The 18,772-nt window shown below is 37.4% G+C and overlaps 2 protein-coding genes across 2 annotated transcripts in view; one reads left to right on the forward strand and one right to left on the reverse strand.

Moving 5' to 3' along the window:
- Nucleotides 1-6,256: 6,256 nt before the first annotated feature.
- Nucleotides 6,257-7,225, reverse strand: LOC121389625. Its single transcript, XM_041521266.1, has one exon. The coding sequence runs from the start codon at nucleotides 7,115-7,117 to the stop codon at nucleotides 6,593-6,595; it is 525 nt and encodes a 174-aa protein (XP_041377200.1). The 5' UTR covers nucleotides 7,118-7,225; the 3' UTR covers nucleotides 6,257-6,592.
- A 1,121-nt stretch (nucleotides 7,226-8,346) lies between these two features.
- The window catches only part of LOC121389747 (urea-proton symporter DUR3-like), a 95,435-nt gene continuing 85,009 nt past the window's right edge, over nucleotides 8,347-18,772 (forward strand). Inside the window, exons 1-2 of the mRNA XM_041521396.1 lie at nucleotides 8,347-8,451; nucleotides 16,938-17,060. Coding sequence (XP_041377330.1) covers nucleotides 8,347-8,451; nucleotides 16,938-17,060 — 228 coding nt within the window. The remainder of the gene's footprint in view (nucleotides 8,452-16,937; nucleotides 17,061-18,772) is intronic.

Genomic DNA, 18,772 nt, shown 5'->3' on the forward strand with positions numbered 1-18,772 from the left:
GTACACATCCGTTGACTAGAAGTACAGACGGTACACCAGAAACAACAACAAATGTTTTAAAGACTATATATGTGGCAACCTGTATTCAGCGGCCACCTGTCTTAAGCGGCCACTTTTATCTACTCCTTTGTGTGACCGTTTAAGACAGGTTTGACTGTATTGTTATTGTTATTATATTATTATTATTATTAATTATTATTTATTATTATTATTATTACGAAGAAGATGATCATGATGATGATGATGATGATCATCATGATGATGAAGATGATGATGATGATGATGATTTTGATGTTGATGATGACAATAATAATAACGCCCTTCTGAATGGTTTGTAAGAAGGTCAATCGATGTTTGAGTGGGTTTGAAACATGCCATTAAAGGCGCATTTTCCTGACCCATAATTATCCAGAGCAAGTCGTTTGAACGCCGAGTTGACATTCAAATCATTTCCTATCCATCGTCACCACGCAATTGCTGCACCTAAAGCTGTATGCACAGGGTTTTTTGTTGTCGTCGTTGTTATTATTGTTGTTGTTTTTGCTGTTGGTGACGTAGCCCTGTGGTAAAGCGCTCGCCTGATGCGCGATCACTCCATCGATCGATCCCGGTCGGTGTACCCATTGGGCTATTTCTCGATCCAGCCAGTGCACCACGACTGATAGATCAAAAGCCGTGGTATGTGCTGTCCTGTTTGTGGGAAAGTGCATATAAAGGATCTCTGTAGCGGGTTTCCTCTGATGACTACGTGTCAGAATTTCCAAATGTTTGAAATCCAATAGCCGATGATTAACAAATCTATATGCTCCAGTGCTGTTAAGCAAAATAATTTTTGACTCTCTCTCTCTCTCTCTCTCTCTCTCTCTCTCTCTCTCTCTCTCTCTCTCTCTCTCTCTCTCTATATATATATATATATATATATATATATATATATATATATATAATACCATTTATTATTACATACCTATTCAATCTTACTATAGTGATAAAGACATTTTAAAACCGTGTGATACATTTATTTTGTATCGCACATATGTGCAATCTGGACGGGAATTTTTAAATGGGGAATTCCCTTTTCATTTTTACTGCAGTTAGCGCCTTTTATTTACTGACGTCATATATGATTTACTAATTACGTCAAATCGTATTTGAAACATTCAACAAGGATGCCGCAGAGTAAGATCCTAAACGTGAATAAATCCATGAAAGCAAAAGGTTTTTCCTTTGAGTAGATCGTTATCTAACTGTAATGGGTTTTTTCTTTCTTTCACTATATAAAAAGGTTGAGCCATTGTGCCCATTCTTTATTAAACTTTTCATAGTTGCAGTTTTTGAAATAAATATATTTCTCAATTTCAAATTTGTTTTGCAAAATGTTTTGAACGGACGTGATAGGTTTTTTTTCTTGCATTTTCGTACAGTGTGTATAATATTTAATGTTAATAATTAACAAGTTAATTATATTAACGTTCTTTTTGTTAATAATACCAAACATAACAATATGTTTGTCAAAGTGGACAACAATTCCTGTTTTGAACAAAACCCAGTCTTCTACAGCTTTCCATAAAGTATTAACCTGAGTACATTCATAGAACAGATGTTGTAGAGCTTCTGGGAAGTTATTACAGAATATACACCTATTAGAATCTACATAATGAATCATATATAGAAAAGTGTTTGTTGCTAAAATCCGATGTAGGATGCGATACTGAAACCATAATAAAGTTGTATCGTTAATGCTTTGGAAAGGTGCATGTAATTTGAATTAACATGATATTTTTCTGCAAATTGTTCATACTTTAAAAATTCTCCATAATCATCTACTAAATCGTTTATGAAGATTATACTTTTTTTGGCATAATGTTTATATAAAAATGGTTTATGATTTATAACTATTTCACTATTATGCTAAATATTAACTGATAAAGTATCATCGACAGATTGTGGCTTATGTTTTTGTTCAGTAGTTATCCAACTCAGTAATGTATTTTTCCAAAACATGTTTCACATCTCATTGCATTTGTTTTAAGAAATAAAAGGGTCACAGTATACTATTAGATCGTTCTTTGAGATACCTGTAACGGATTTGAAAAGAGTAACACACTTTGAATTGTTTAAAACCAGTCTTCGTATCCATAAACATTTTAATGAGGTTTTAAAATGATATATGTTTAACATTTTAATACCCCCTGCTTTATAACCTTGTGCTATTAAATCACGTTTGAGCTTTTCTGGTTTAGTTTGACAAATAAATTTATGAAATAGCGTTGTTATATTTATTTTTTTTTAAACTTTCTCTGGGACTGGTAATAATATTAGCAAGCATATTAGCTGGGGTGTTATTAAGGTTTTAAGAACTGTTTTTCTCCCCAAAACCGTTAATGTCCTAATGGACCATAATTTTATTAAATTTTGAATTTTAAGTACTTTAATATCATATATTAGATGCATGATATGTTCCAAGGTAACTGAGAAATTAATACCAAGTATACAAAAGTCTGTTACACCCCATTCCAACTTCCATTTATTTTTAAACCAGAAATACGTGCATAATAATCTAAAACTTTAAATGTACCGTACAAGGACTCGGGAAATCGGTCAAGAATTAAGCTTGTGTCATCGGCGTATTGCGATATAAGTATTCTTGGCCGTCTATATTAATACCTTTAATGGTTTCGTTATTTCTAACAATAATAGCTAAAATTTCAGCACAAATAATAAAAATATATGCCGACAACGGGTCCCCTTGTCTACACCCCCTTTCTAGCATGAACGGTTCAGACAGATACCCATTTTACAATATTCGTGACAAGGAGTTGTTATACAATGTTTTGATCCAATTTTTTAAAATTAAAAATATCAAGTACTTTATTTATGAATGACCACGATAGCGAGTCAAAGGCCTTCTCGAAATCGACAAGTAGCAATAAACCTGGAATGTTTTGTGTTTCAGTGTACTGCATAATATTTTTTCCAATATCTCGTCCTTTGATAAAGCCAGTTTGATAATTATTTATTATTTTATCTAATACCTGTTTTATTCTGTTTGCGATACAGCCAGATGCCATTTTATAAGTACAATTCAATAAAGTTAACGGCCTCCAGTTTTTAAGAAATTATTTTGGTTTATATACCTAAATTTTGTACACTGGACATGTCCTTAATGGAGTAACTATTGTTAACAGACCTGACTATAAAGTGACCGAGATCAGTCCAGAAGAATTTAAAGAACTCTGCAGTAAATCCATCAGATCCAGGACTTATCGTTTTTCATAGTTTTGAGAAATGCTAGTACTTCTGAGTATTTTAATTCACCTTCTAATTGTTCTGATTCTTCATCAGTTAATTTATTAAAGTTTAATCTACCCATTTTTTCTATTATATCGTTGTCATCTTGTCCTTCTGGTGCGGAGTAAAGTTTTTGATAGAAAGCTTTAGTTTCTTTAAGAATTTATTCTTGATCTCGGATTTCTTTTCCATTTTCTAAAGGTATTCTTGAAATAAGTTTGCTAAAATAGTTCCTTGATTCTAAATTACAAAAATAGTTTGTTGGGTTTTTTCCTTCTTCTATCCATTTTGCTCGTGACTGAATATAATGACCTTTAAGCTTTTCTCTTCGCAGTTCCATTAATTCATTAGTTTTCTTTTCAATTTCTTTTGAATCAATATTTTCTACTTGCTCCAAAATTTTAATATCATCGCACAACTTATTTTCTAATTTTATTTTTTTTTAATTTTTTAAAAAGCTGCATAAAATATTGTTTTACCTCTTATTTCCATGAGCAGTGTTTCTAAGAAGAGTTGGACGTTTTCTCCAAGTATATCGTCTAAAATTTGGATATAATTTTCTAAATGCGTCCTTTATATCAAACATTTCCATATTTTCAACAACTACTTTTTGAGCCTTTGGATGGTTAACATGCAAATAGTTTTAAGTGTCCAAGTCTTGATTTAGTACTAGATTTAAAGTCTCCACATACTATGAATTTATCATTTCCAACTTGTACAATATACTCAAATATGTTTTGAAAGAAAGCTATGTTGTCATCATTTGGTCTATATATATTTGCTAGTGTAATTGTTTTACCTTCGTTTGTAATATCTATTAAAATAAAATTCCCCAATTCGTCCATTTTAATTGTGTGTACACTGTATTTGAAGTTATTACTAATCATAACGGCTACGTCTCTGGCATTTGTAGCATATGAACTAAAGAAACATTTATACCCTCATCGTGTCTATATATACGGTTCTAAGGCTGTTGTAAAATGTGTATCCTGGAGACAATAAATGTTATAGTTTCTTACATTTTAAATAGTTTAACACATCTTTTCTCTTTTCTGAACCCCCAAGTCCCTGACAGTTTAGTGTCAAAATCTTTAAACATGTCATAGCGCCTTCCCCTTTTATTGTACAGGACATACTTAATGTATTACCATAACGAGTGCACGTATACTGAGCTTCATCAAATAGATCTTGTTTAAAGATAGCCAGTTAATTCTTGAAATCCAAAAGGCCCGATGGCTGCCCCACCATAAATAGTTAACCAACATTAGGGCATGATTAGAAAGAAAGAAAGAAAGAAAGAAAGAAAGAAATGGTATTTCTGGATTCTAAAGGAAAAGGCTGTAAAGAGCTGAAACAAGAGAAAAGTATCAACCAATAGCTAAGCATAGCCTAAAATATCATAAGGGTCAAGGGTCAAGGGTCATGCGGTTCCCCTCCCCAGTTCTTAAAATGAGAAGGGCACAGAAAAATATATCCCTTATGCTAACAAAAACTTACATTTGTACTCATTGAGGTAATTATAGTTTACAATGTACATCCACACACACGCAGCCATACACACTATAGTCATAGAGATATGCACAACCACATAATTTTATAAATACAGACACACAAAAGTACACATTCGGATACACACTGGCGCGCGTGCGCGTGCGCGCGCACACACACACACACACACACACACACACAAATATACACACGCAAAAATACCCTCATACACACGTCTGTTTAGCAGATACCCATCGACTATCCACATACATCCATATGATTGAAATAATCAAAACCCGCTTCATAAATCAATATAAACATATTATACATAAGCACATAACGACGGCCAAAAGAAGCTTTAAATACATACAATTTGATCCACCACTCCAACCCTTTCAAAAACAAAGTGCATTATTAGTACATGCGACTAATTTGACAATACAACTTTTAGAGCCGCGAAGCCTCTTTTGGTCGTCACAACATTGACCCTAAAGCTAAACAGGTAATTATAAAGCTGTTGATATTACTATACAACACGCACCTAAAACATACATTATTATAAGAATTCAGTGGCATTTCCGCATCATTCATTCTCATTCACGTACATCAACATATATTATATGGACTATTGACCCAACTGCTCTCCCCCCTCTCTCTCTCTCTCTCTCTCTCTCTCTCTCTCTCTCTCTCTCTCTCTCTCTCTCTCTCTCTCTCTCTCTCTCTCTGTGTGTGTGTGTGTGTGTGTGTGTCTCTCTCTCTCTCTCGCATCCACACAAACCCACCCACACGCAAGCACGCCAAATATACATAACATACAAAAGCAGGTATACGTCAGTGTAAGAGAATAACTAATACACTGCCGCATTGCATGACCGTATCTTATGTGACTTGACATATTATCATTTATGTAAACTGAAATATGTTTATATTTATTTACAGTAATTCTTATGAGTTACGGTATGGTGCATGGTAATGCGAGCAGATTGGTCTTATGGAACCTCTACATGTATGTCATATACCTGCTATTGCTGGTTTACATTTTTACTTAGGTCAAGAAACTCATAATACTGTGTTTACAATTTCCACTGATTATAAATAATGTATAAACATGTAATCAGTGAAGTAAATATCTCCAAAATCACACACACACACACACACACACACACACACACACACACATACAGACACGCGCGCGTTTAATCCATCCACGTGTTTAGATATAAAACTATTCAGCTATTTAATTTGTGGTAACATTTTACACAAAACACAAGCAAAAAATATTTAGTTGTCGTTGTCTGTGTCTTTCAAACTTTAAACTTTATTTCGATTCACTCAGGCCGTCAAACGACAGCATATGAGGACATATTTTACAATAGTTATTTACAGTGACAAGTTGACAACAGGAGTTCTTCATAGAATATATACAGATATAATTCAAAATAGCTATATACACATTTTAAAAAGAAGACACATGGTGACAGAACATTTAAATAAAGCAGATAAATGTTTATAAGTCAGTACTTTTAAAAGTATAAAATGATATTGAAGATGTGTATCTGTGGTTTACTAAATTTACTTGTAATTTTAGAGATTAAGTTTGACAATTTACGGAAAGTGCTTATTCTATTACAGTTAAACAGTTCTTTGAATTTAAGAGTGCTAGGTTTTTAATAATAATATGGCTTTATAAACCGTTTGCGTGTATTCATAAAATAATTGCATTTAAATAAGTAGTGATATTCATCTCCAATATCATTTTCTTCGCACAATGTACATAATCTATTTTCGACTGGGATGCTATTCCAGCGTCCTGTTTCTATGGGTAAATAATGTCCGAATCATATGCGTATTTATGGAGATATTTAGTGGGATAGACTTTAATTATTTTCCCGTCACTTTTCAGTTTTACAAAAAACTTTGTGTCACGTGTCCAAGCTGCCTCCACTGTTTTCTCTTCTTTCAACTGTTGTAGGTACGCGAGGTCTTTGGCTGTTAAATCCTCAGCAATCCCTATTCCGGATCCCTCTAATTTCCGTCTGTTGTAGAGTACTTTTTGTTTGTGTATTCTGGAGACGAATTTAACAGTCATCGGGCGCGAACTTCCTTCTTTGAATTTCCCAAGTCGGTGTGCAATGTTAATGTCACCTACTTTAATATCCACTCCTATTTTCTTCAAGACTCCAACTGCCGCTTCCATTGTCTGCTCTGTCGTTTCATCTCTGTTTTTATCATTTACCTCAAAAATACGAACGCTGTTTTTCCTAGTATATTGCTCTAGGTCGTTCAGTTTTTGTTGAGCTACAGCGCTTGAAAAGACAGACGAGTTGACGTCACACTGCATTATGTCGCATTGTTTTTGTTTTTTTAGCAGATGATTCTCTTCTCTTTTTTATCAGTTTATCATTTTCAATCTCCAAAGTGAGAATTCTTAATTCTAGCTTGTCTGGTCGCTATCCTATAGCTTACCCATGATATCCATGTCATAAACCCATGTGATAATTTTAGTGTATTAACCCGGTTAATAATAGTATGCAAATATGGAAGGTCTCTAGGTAATGTGTTGCTGTGGATGGGTCATTTGCTTACAAGTCAATAAGACCTGTGTATCTGAGCGTAACGTTTTCAAAGATTTAGTTAAAATGCGTGACGTCAAACTAATTTGTGCTAATTGTGATGACGTCATATTGCCAATGGCGGCGACTTTAGTACTGTCATTTACTAAAAATTGAATTAAATGCTATTTTAGAAGTGCTATAGGAGAAATAGAATTCACTACTCGTTTTTTTTTAATATGTCAAATATCAACCGAGTCGAGTTAATCGGTGTTTGTCTTGGCAGAGCCTCGACAAATACCGATTAATATAGACTCGGTTGATATACTGAGTCGAATTAAAAACTTTACAATCTAAAATTTAAATAAAGTCAATGAGTGTTGAAAGCAAATATTTTTCAGGAATAAATATTGTAATGGCAATGCCTACAATCCATTTGAAGCCCATCACAGCCCACGTGACCCGATCCATAGCACGTGCACAGCACCATTGAGGCAAAAGTGGTTTTGCACGTGCCACTGGTCATGTGATTACAATAGCACACGTCTTTTCATCATTACTTGCTCACAGTAGTCTGACACAACAACAAAACACATTAAAACGATATTTGTTACGACCTGTTTTGATGCCACGCCTCACAAATGTGCAGCGTGAATGTGCTGTCGACATGTTGCACGCGATAACGTCAGTAGCTGACGTTGCAAGGGGCGTTAGGTTGCAGTCGACGGGAAATTTATGGTCTGCGGACACGAGTACAACAAACGGGCACCACAGCTGATCATCCCTGACCGGGTAGACCATGTGTGACGTCATAGGCAGATGACCGTCATATTGTCTTACGTCACCTGCGCAACCGTTTCATGACAGCTACAGCAACCAGTAATGAACTTTTCAGACGTCGGGTGTCCGCGCAAACGATCCGAAATCGGCTGCGAACCGCTCACCTCCACGCATGGCGCCCATATGTTGGACACATTTTGACCTAATTTCATCGACGTCAACGTCAACTGTGGGCACAATGCCACTTGCGATGGACTCAATCAAGATTCACACTGCGATTTGCAGATGTCAAGCAGAGGGTTTGGAGACGACGTGTTTAAACATCATGCTCAGTGTTGTGTCAGTAAAGTTGACAGATTCGACTTGTTGTCATCCGTGGTAACCTCAACGCTGCTGCATACCGCGACCAGGTGCGCTCATGGTCCAGGCCTGATCTTTCAGCATGACAACGCCAGACCCCACACGGCCATCTTGACAAGGGATTACCTGAGGTATGCAGGCATCAATGTCATGGATTGGCCTTCAAGGTCGCCCGACCTGAATCCCATCGAGCACGTCTGGGATGTGCTGGGAAGACCCTCCACAGACTTTACAGGAACTTGGTGCCGCATTAGTGGAACAATGGCGCCGTATCCCTAATGCAGTCTTTACACGCATCAGGCAGTCAATGAGGAGGCGTTGCCTTGCAATTATGGGTACACATGGAGGGGATACACGCTTCTGAACCTGTGATTCCATCAGACGACCCTGCTTGTGAATTACCATTTTGACTGCTTCTGGTTTTGACGAATGCTGTGGGCACATCGAACACATTTTTGACTCAACATTTATTCCTATTCTTTCTTTGAACGTCATACAATAAAATATACCTTATTTAACACGTTCTTTTTGGCATATTTGCTAATTAGCCGAGATTGTGAAGTTTTTAATTTAATTCAGTATATTTTCCATATTTAAAACATACTCGTGACGGATTGATGTCAATTTCCGAAACCGTCTGTCGCAAGCTTGCAGCTGCTATAGCAACTTGTGACGTCACTAGTGTGCAATAACAGTGTTCAAGGTATTGTTTTAACCCAGGCAATAAAGATTATGCTGGGAAAATACGACATTTATGTAACCGTTTATTGTAGACCATATGGGTAATAAATACACACACACACACACACACACCACACACACACACACACACACACACACCAGTGTATGTTATGTAAACCTGTATTGTGCTTAAGAGTGTATACTACCAAATCAAATCCCATAGACAACAATAGTAACATATGTGGCTAAAACTCCTACCTGCAGCGTATCAATCGACATAAACTCCACGGATATATTACTACTACCCCTCACCCTTAAAGTGAATCAGAAAAACAAATGGGGGTCAAGCTGCTTATTTTTGAGAGAAAGGGTAGCGTCTATGACTACCCTAGTTCCGCACAAAATTCGAGTACCTTTTTTACAGGTACCCTATACATGTTTCAAGCGCAAGGCTACTTGACACAGTGGTACTAGATGAAATAAAATTGCATACATTTTTTGCCCAGATGAAACTATTTTCTTTTACAACCAACACACTGACAATCACAGGACTTGTGGTGTTCACTTCTCTAGCACCTCGAACTTTGACCCAGCCGGAAGTTATTTGGTTTAGTACTATCTATAAGTAAATAGGTCTAGATCTTTTGTTATAACGTATTGTTGTAACATTTATACCCAGACAGTGTCGAGGTTTGAGTTGCAGACTGAACACCGTTACACGTCATATTAATATGGAAAAACTAATATTTATAGAGTGGCAAATTACAATTTATTGATTTTAAAACTACATAATCAATATTTCTGTTTTTCAGAAAGCGCCATAGTGATGTGATTTAGAGAGCCATTAGATATTAAGCAAACAAAAATATTTGGGGTGTTCATCAAATATCGACTTTGTATCAGTGTTTGTTACTGTTGTCATGAGTGTACGAGATGGGGGGTGGGGGATGGGGGTGGGAGCAACTGCAAATCCTCAAATTCGGGAAAAAACGATAGAGATATTCGAGCAAAATGTACTAACGTGAGACTTTTTACATGTACTTCCATTATTCTACCAGTAATCCAGGTAAACATGTGTGGTGATACGTTTGCAAACCTATATAGCTGTTTGGCAGTAATGCTACTATTTAAAACACAATTTGCCATCCAGATTTGGGCATTTTGGTTCAATTCTGGCAAAAAAACTAGCCTGCACCCACCCACCCCTACAAAAATGGGAAGGAAGAAAATATTTTATTTAACGACACACTCAACACATTTTATTTACGGTTATATGGCGTCGGACATATGGTTGAGGGCCACACATATATTGAGAGAGGAAACCCGCTGTCGCCACTTCATTTCGATTAGCGGCAAGTGGTAGTTTATATGCACCATCCCACAGACAGGATAGTACATACCACGGCCTTTGTTACACCAGTTGTGGATCACTGGCTGGAACGAGAAATAGCCCAATGGGGCCACCGACGGGGATCGATCCTAAACCGATCGCGCATCAAGCGAGCGCTTTACCACTGGGCTACGTCCCGCCCCTACAACAATGGAAGCCCGTACGCATTTGACTGCAGTTAGACTAGTGTTACCCTTGTTTCGCGACGACTGACTAAATATCCCACTGTCCTGGACATAGCTAAATATTTACTGTCATGGGGCCCATATTTTCAAAGCCATCTTAGCGCTACGAAATCGTAAAACCGTCGTAGGTTGTGACGTCACTACAGCGCACGCCATAGTGACGTCATAGCTTACGATGATTTCACGATTTCGTAGGCTAAGATAGCTTCGAAAATATAGACCCAGGGCCCATATTTTCGAAGCCATCTTAGCGCTACGAAATCGTAAAACCGTCGTAGGTTGTGACGTCACTACAGCACACGCCATAGTGACGTCATAGCTTACGATGATTTTACGATTTCGTAGGCTAAGATAGCTTCGAAAATATGGGCCCTGGACTATAGGGTTTCTGTTGCTGGGCTGCCGTATGATTAACGATAGTTAATTTAATTTTAACTTATTTTCCTGCTTATATCCAGTTACGGTTCAAGCACGCTGTTCTGGGCACACACACACACACACACACACACACACACACACACACACACACAGCTATCTGGGCTGTCTGTCCAGGACAGTGGGTACGTTGTTATCTGTTAGTGGTTAGTGAGAGAGAAGAGGGTGTATGGTCTTACACTTACCCACCGAGTCGTTGAAACTCGCTCTGGGTGGGAGACGGTACCGGGCTGCGAACCCTGTACCTACCAGCCTTATGTCCGATGGCTTAACCACGACACCACCGAGGCCCGTTAATGACAGTTATCTTCATCTGTGATACTAATTTCATTGTCATGTTACGCTTCCATCACAACACCCCTTCATTCGTCCACCTATGGCGGCGGAAATTCTATATTATATCTATAGTTTTAGCGGTTTGAAATATTCACTTCGTGTTCCATGGTACCAATTAAATTCCTGTTGCCGATAACGTTAACTGATAAACCTGATATGATTCACTCAAGCAGTACACCAATAAAAATGTTACACTTTATATTTAATCTACCTGCAAGAAAATGGGGGTCGTGGTAACCAAATCCACCAAAGCTATGTTTTTACTTAAATCTCGATTAAGTAACCTCAACTTACCAATTGACTGTCAGCTTAAACTTTTCGACCAGACTATTTTACCTATTTTACTTTATGGCTGTGAGATATGGGGTTTTGAAAATTGTTCTATTGTTGAAAGTGTACATATACGATTTTTGCGAAGTATTCTTGGTGTAAAACGTAGCACACCACTTTATATGATTTATGGTGAGCTTGGAAGGTTCCCACTTGTTGTTTATGTGAAAAGTAGAATGATTAGCTATTGGTGTAGGATGTTAAATAGTGATAACAAAAATAAGCTATCCTTTAGAATATACAATGCCCTTTTATCTGATTATGTTTATGGAATACATGCATATAAATGGTTTAATTTTGTAGAAAATATTTTTAATGAAACAGGATTTACGTACGTATGGTTATCTCAAAATGTTGTTAATTATGGAAACGTTAGCGATATTATTCTTGAGAGACTTAAAGACCAGTACTTGCAGTTATGGAGAGACAACATTTACCATTCTAGCAAAGGTACTGACTATAGGACAGGGCCGTACCCTGACCAAAATCCATGGGGGGGCACTAAATTTTATAAATAATTTTTAACATACTATAAAGATTAAACATTTCTATGCTATTACTGGGATATATAAAAAAAAAAAAAAGGACTGGGCAGCTGCCCCCCCTGCCCCCCCCCCCCGGAGGGTACGGCCCTGTAGGATCTTTAAAGAAATCATAAATTTGGAACCATATTTATTACTTTTAAATACAAAACATAGGTCTACTATCACTAATTATCGCATTGCCAATCACAGGCTCCAAGTAGAAGTTGGTAGATGGGAAAATATTCCCAGGTGTGAATGGAAATTTTGTTTATGTCACGATGATGTTGTTGGTGATGAATATCACTTTCTATTTGAATGCTATTTTTTCCGAAGTGAAAGATGCAAGTACATACCAAAATATTACTATATAAAACCAAATGCAATTAAATATCATGATCTATTCTGTAGCACGAATATTGCTTTATTAAATAATACTTGTAAATTTTTAGATAACATTGTGAGAACATTTATGCCTGTTAATCTTGTATTATTATATTATATATTATATAAAACCGCTGTATTATTATATTGCACATACTGTAACTATGTGCTCATGTATCACTTGTTATGTGATCTGAGTGTAAATAAAGATGTGTTCTTAGTTCTGTTCTGGTAACATACCATTTAAAAGATTTCATGAGTTTTTATCAGCAACCCTCATTTTAGTTGAAAATCGCTGTTCCATTTCAACCTCCAGTTTATACTGCATGACATCTGTGTAACACATAAAAGTGTATTTATTCATTGCCAGTGCATAAAATGTTTTGTACTAATAAGCAATGTAACATAGCCATTAACTTTCGATCTGGATGGGAGCCGGTAGTGGGATGCGAACCCAGTACCTACCAGCCTTAAGTCCGATGATTTAACCACTACATCACCGAGGCCTGTGTACGTAAAGTCAAAACTATTTTATTCATAACTGAACGTGAGTACGTATTTCTGAATTCGTTATCTGATGAATAAAAATAGAAATTTGTTTTGTTTAACTAGGGCACACTGATTTATGAATCATCGGCTATTGGATGTCAAACATATGGTCATTTTGACACAGTCATAGAGAGGAAACCCGCTACATTTTACTATTAGTAGCAAGGGATATTTTATATGCACCATCCCACAGACAGGATAGCACATACCACGGCCTTTGATATACCAGTCGTGGTGCACTGGTTGTGATGAAAAATAACCCAATGGGCCCACCGACAGGGATCGATCCTAGATCGATGGCGCATCAGGAGAACGCTTTACCACTGAGTTACGTCCCGCCCCTCCATCTGGATGAGAGTCGATAGCGGGATGCGAACCTTGTACCTACCAGCCTTAAGTCCGATGATTGAAACACTGTAGCACCGAGGCCTGTGCACCTAAAATCAAAACTATTTTATTCAGAACTGAACGCGAGTAAATAGTAAAGTTTTTTTTAATGTTTTTATTTAACGACGCCACTAGAGCACACTGATTTTTTTATCTTATCATCGGCTATTGGACATATGGTCATTCTGACACTGTTTTTTTTTAGAGGAAACCCGATATCGCCACATAGGCTACTCTTTTACGACAGGCAGCAAGGGATCTTTTATTTGCGCTTTCCACAGGCAGGATAGCACAAACCATGGCCTTTGTTGAACCAGTTATGGATCACTGGTCGGTGCAAGTGGTTTACACCTACCCAATGAGCTTTGCGGAGCACTCACTCAGGGTTTGGAATCGGTATCTGGATTAAAAATCCCATGCCTCGACTGGGATCCGAACCCAGTACCTACCAGCCTGTAGACCGATGGCCTGAACGCGAGTACGCATTTCTGAATTCTCTATCTGCTGAAACACGAACCTGCATTCCGCTTTATCCGCCATTTATATGGTGTACATTTGCACACAGAACAACTTGGGTGTACTCATGTTGATGGGTTTATCTAATAGTTAATCCCACTAACATTCATGTATCGATTGTATTACACCCTGGGACCAAGCATTTATGAATGTATTACTGGCGTTAATTAATCAATAAAACACACACCAGTTTGCTTTACATTATGACGGGTCGATATTGCTTGAAACTACCTTTATTATGTATGTAAGGAGTCGGATTTACTTTTGTGGTAGAGTGATAGCCTAAGGTGCAGTGGTTAAGCCATCGGAGTTGAGGCTGGTAGATAATGGTGTCGATTCCCGATAGCGGCTTTCACCCAGAGCAAAGGAAGGAAGGAACTGTTTTATTTAACGACGCACTCAACACATTTTATTTACGGTTATATGGCGTCAGACATATGGTTACGGACCACACAGATATTGAGAGAGAAAACACGTTGTCGCCACTTCATGGGCTACTCTTTTTTATTAGCAGCAAGGATCTTTTATATGCACCATCCCACAGACAGGATAGTACATACCACGGCCTTTGTTACACCAGTTGTGGAGCACTGGTTGGAACGAGCACCCAGAGCGAGTTTACCGAGTCAATGGTTAGGTGTGATGCCACTACACCGACTTCTCTCTCACTAACAACTAACCCACTGTCCTGGATAGACAGCCCACATGGCTGAGGCGTGTGCACAGGACAGCGTGCTTGAACCTTAATTGGATACTGGAACTTAGACTTAGTGTTTGTTTTAGAATTAGAATACTCATTACTCACACGAGCACATCAATGTGTTAATCATCGGCTATTGGATGTCAAACATTTTGTATTTTTTGACATTTTGACATTTTTTCAATAGCAGCAAGGGATCTTTTATATGCACTATCCCACAAACAGGATAGCACAGACCACAGCCTTTGATATGCCAGTCATGGTGCATTGGCTGGAACAAAAAATAGCCCAATGGGCCCACCGACGGGGATCGATCCCAGACCGACCATGCATAAGGCGAGCGCTTTACCACTGGCTAATAAATATACTATTTGGTCTCCTTGATCTATTATTTCTATTTTCCTGATTTGACGAGGGATTAATGAACATGTATCTCATAACCATACTCAGTTATATCAATGGCGGAATCAATAGCCCCTCCATGACGCCAAAATTAAGCAATTCGTTTAGGCCTGACCTTGTCCGTGTTTACAACGACCATATGTTATTGACCTCTCAAGAGGCAACTCTTCTACCTGTTAAAGCAAGCGTTATCGGTAAACAACACAGACATAATAATCTAGATATAGTAGGAGAGAGAGAGAGAGAGAGAGAGAGAGAGAGAGAGAGAGAGAGAGAGAGAGAGAGAGAGAGAGAGAGAGAGAGAGAGAGAGAGAGAGAGAGAGAGAAAATACCTACACACATAGACACACACAAACAGAGCGAGCGAGCGAGCGAGCAAGCGAGAGAGAGAGAGAGAGAGAGAGAGAGAGAGAGAGAGAGAGAGAGAGAGAGATCGGTAAACAACACAGACATAGTAATCTAGATATAGTAGTAGTAGTAGAGAGAGAGAGAGAGAGAGAGAGAGAGAGAGAGAGAGAGAGAAAGAGAGAGAGAGAGAGACAGAGAGACAGAGAGACAGACAGAGACAGAGAGAGAGAGATGGATGGATGGATGGATGGATAGGTAGATAGATATACTGATATAGATAGACAGACAGACAGACAGACAGACGGATAGATAGATAGATAGATAGATAGATAGATATATGGATAGATACTAGTAGATAGATAGATATATCGTATCTATCTAAATACGGTGTATATATATAAACAAATATATACATGTAAGTATATAAAGTATGTATTTATTTCAGTGTATATATAGATTATTGCATGAATAAATTTCATATGGTACTACCGAGAATGATATAATTTATTTATTATCCACACAGTGTGCTTTATAACAAACGTTAAATATGATTGTAATCGCTTCACGATATACTTTAATCGAGGCTAATATGATTCAGCGGTGTCAATTAAAGTGACGCGGAATGACGTCAATATCATAGCCGCGACGATCGCAAGCTTGCAGTTGCTATAGCAATTATAATTACGTCACAAGTGTGCTATAACAGTTTTCAAATGTATTGTTATAGCCCATGCCACAAAGACAGAGTGGGAAAATACGATATATATGTAACTGTTTAGCAATTATAATTATCATGGGCGTACATGGGGGGGGGGGGTTCGATGGGTTCGACCGAACCCCCCCTGAAATCGCTTTTTTTATAATTTAATATATCTGACATTGATATCTGACATTATTATATTTACTCAACACAGAAATATATGCCCAATATCTCTGCAATCTATTTTGGAACCCCCCTTTTCAAAATCCTGTGTATTGGAACCCCCCATTTCAAAATCCTATGTACGCCCATGATTATGTCACAAGTGTGCTATAACAGTTTTCAAATGTATTATTATAGCCCATGCCACAAAGACAGAGTGGGAAAATACGATATATATGTAACTGTTTATTGTAGACCATTTGGGTAAGAAAAAGTTATATATACAATTGATACATTGTGTTTATGTATAATATGCATTGTAATCTTGCATGTAAAGCTATGTTTCAAGGCCCCCCACCTTGATTCTGCTTATGTTTTTATGGACAATCTTTTTAAAAGTTGACTAATATCTGAGTCTCATTATATGAATTTGTTTTCTTCAGAATTCTCTGGATACCTCGTTCGATGCTGGTGGAAAGGTGAACGTCGGGTTGACCGCTACGACGATCGTCTCGCAATGGACGTGGGCAGCCACGTTGTTACAGTCGTCCACGGTGGCCAGCAAGGTAGGTACTCATATAATATGCCACAGACAACAACATTTTTGCATTTGAAAATAACTAAAAAAAAATTGGGTGGACCCATATATGGATAGCAACGGGTTTATATATATATATATATATATATATATATATATATATATATATATATATAGTGAAATCCCTCAAAACCGGACAGCCATGGGACAAAGAAAAAAGTTCGGTTTTGAGGGGTATCCGGTTTACAGAGGTTTATTATTTCAAGTTTATCATCAAGAGTATATATACTAGCATTACTGCTAAACAGCCATATAGGGTTGCAAATGAATCACAACGAATTTTTAACTAATTTTGCGGGTAGGATAATGGAAATACATGGTAAAAAGGTCTCAGTTTAGCAACTTTTGCCAGACTCTCTCTACCGTTTGTGCCCGAATTTGAGGATTTACTCCAGCCCTGCCTCTCCCCCCCCCCCCCCCCCCCAGTCTTATATGCTTATAGACAGACACTTGCTTTATTCATTATCTATGATTACACGATTATGGAAAAAAATTAAGTTTGTTTTATTTAATGACAGCACTAGAGCAAATTAATTTATTAATCATCGGCTATTGGATGTCAAACAGTTGGGAAACCCGCTACATTGTTTCATTGGTAGCAAGGGATCTTTTTATGCACCATCCCTCAGAGAGGATAGCACATACCACGGCCTGTGATATACCAGTCGTGGTGCACTGACTGAAACGAGAAATAGCCCAGTAGGTCCACCAACGAAGATCGATCTTAGACCGACCGCACATAAGATGAGCGCTTTACCACTGGGCTACGTCCCGCCGCTATTATCTATGATTACACGATTATATGAACAACTACAGAAAAAGACACAGGAAGAAAACCAGTCACAAAATGTATACAATACATTTATGTTAGTCACAAAATGTATACAATACATTTATGTTATAGTCACAAAATGTATACATTGATATTACAGTCACAAAATGTATACAATACATTTATGTTAGTCACAAAATGTATACAATACATTTATATTACAGTCACAACATGTATACAATACATTTATGTTACAGTCACAAAATGTATACAATACATTTATGTTAAAGTGTTCTGTGGTGTTATAGTAGATCTTCTCACGACTGATATATCAAAGAAAGTGGCATGCACTGTCCTGCTTGTGGGAAAGTGCGTAAATAGGTTCCCATACTGAAGTCTGTCAGAATTGCCAAAAGTCTGACATCCAGTGTGCTCTAGTGGTATGGTTAAACAAAATAAACTGTGACTTTTTATGGTGTTTATTTGCTTAGTTTATATAAACTGGGCAAGATAAAGTCCCTTGGAAGTGATAAATTATAATAATTTAATTTAATTTTTGTTTGGGGGGGGGGGGTGCCCCCCCCCCCCCCCCCCCCCCCCCGACATAATATTTAATAACTTTATTGTCCCAGAAGAGGGATGGTGCCCTAAATCACTACAATACACAGTATTTATATTAGTAGCAATGTATACAGGTAATTATTAGAGCTGGGCGGTATACCGTATATACCGTTTGGTTTCGGTATACCGATTTACCGTACCGAGCGAATTTCAAAATACCGAAATTTCGGTATTCAAAAATATTTCCCGGAAAGCACTAATAATATATCTGACGAACGCAAAATGGTTTGGTATAAATCAGACGAGAGCCTTGTGTATGGAATTTAATTGTATTTAGATGAAATTAG

The sequence above is a fragment of the Gigantopelta aegis genome, chromosome 15 (assembly GCF_016097555.1).
Source record: "Gigantopelta aegis isolate Gae_Host chromosome 15, Gae_host_genome, whole genome shotgun sequence".
Classification (NCBI taxonomy): Eukaryota; Metazoa; Mollusca; class Gastropoda; order Neomphalida; family Peltospiridae; genus Gigantopelta; species Gigantopelta aegis.

Coding starts and splice junctions, on each gene's coding strand:
- LOC121389625 (XM_041521266.1), bottom strand. CDS start 7,117: ATGCAGTGTGACGTCAACTCGTCTGTCTTTTCAAGCGCTGTAGCTCAA.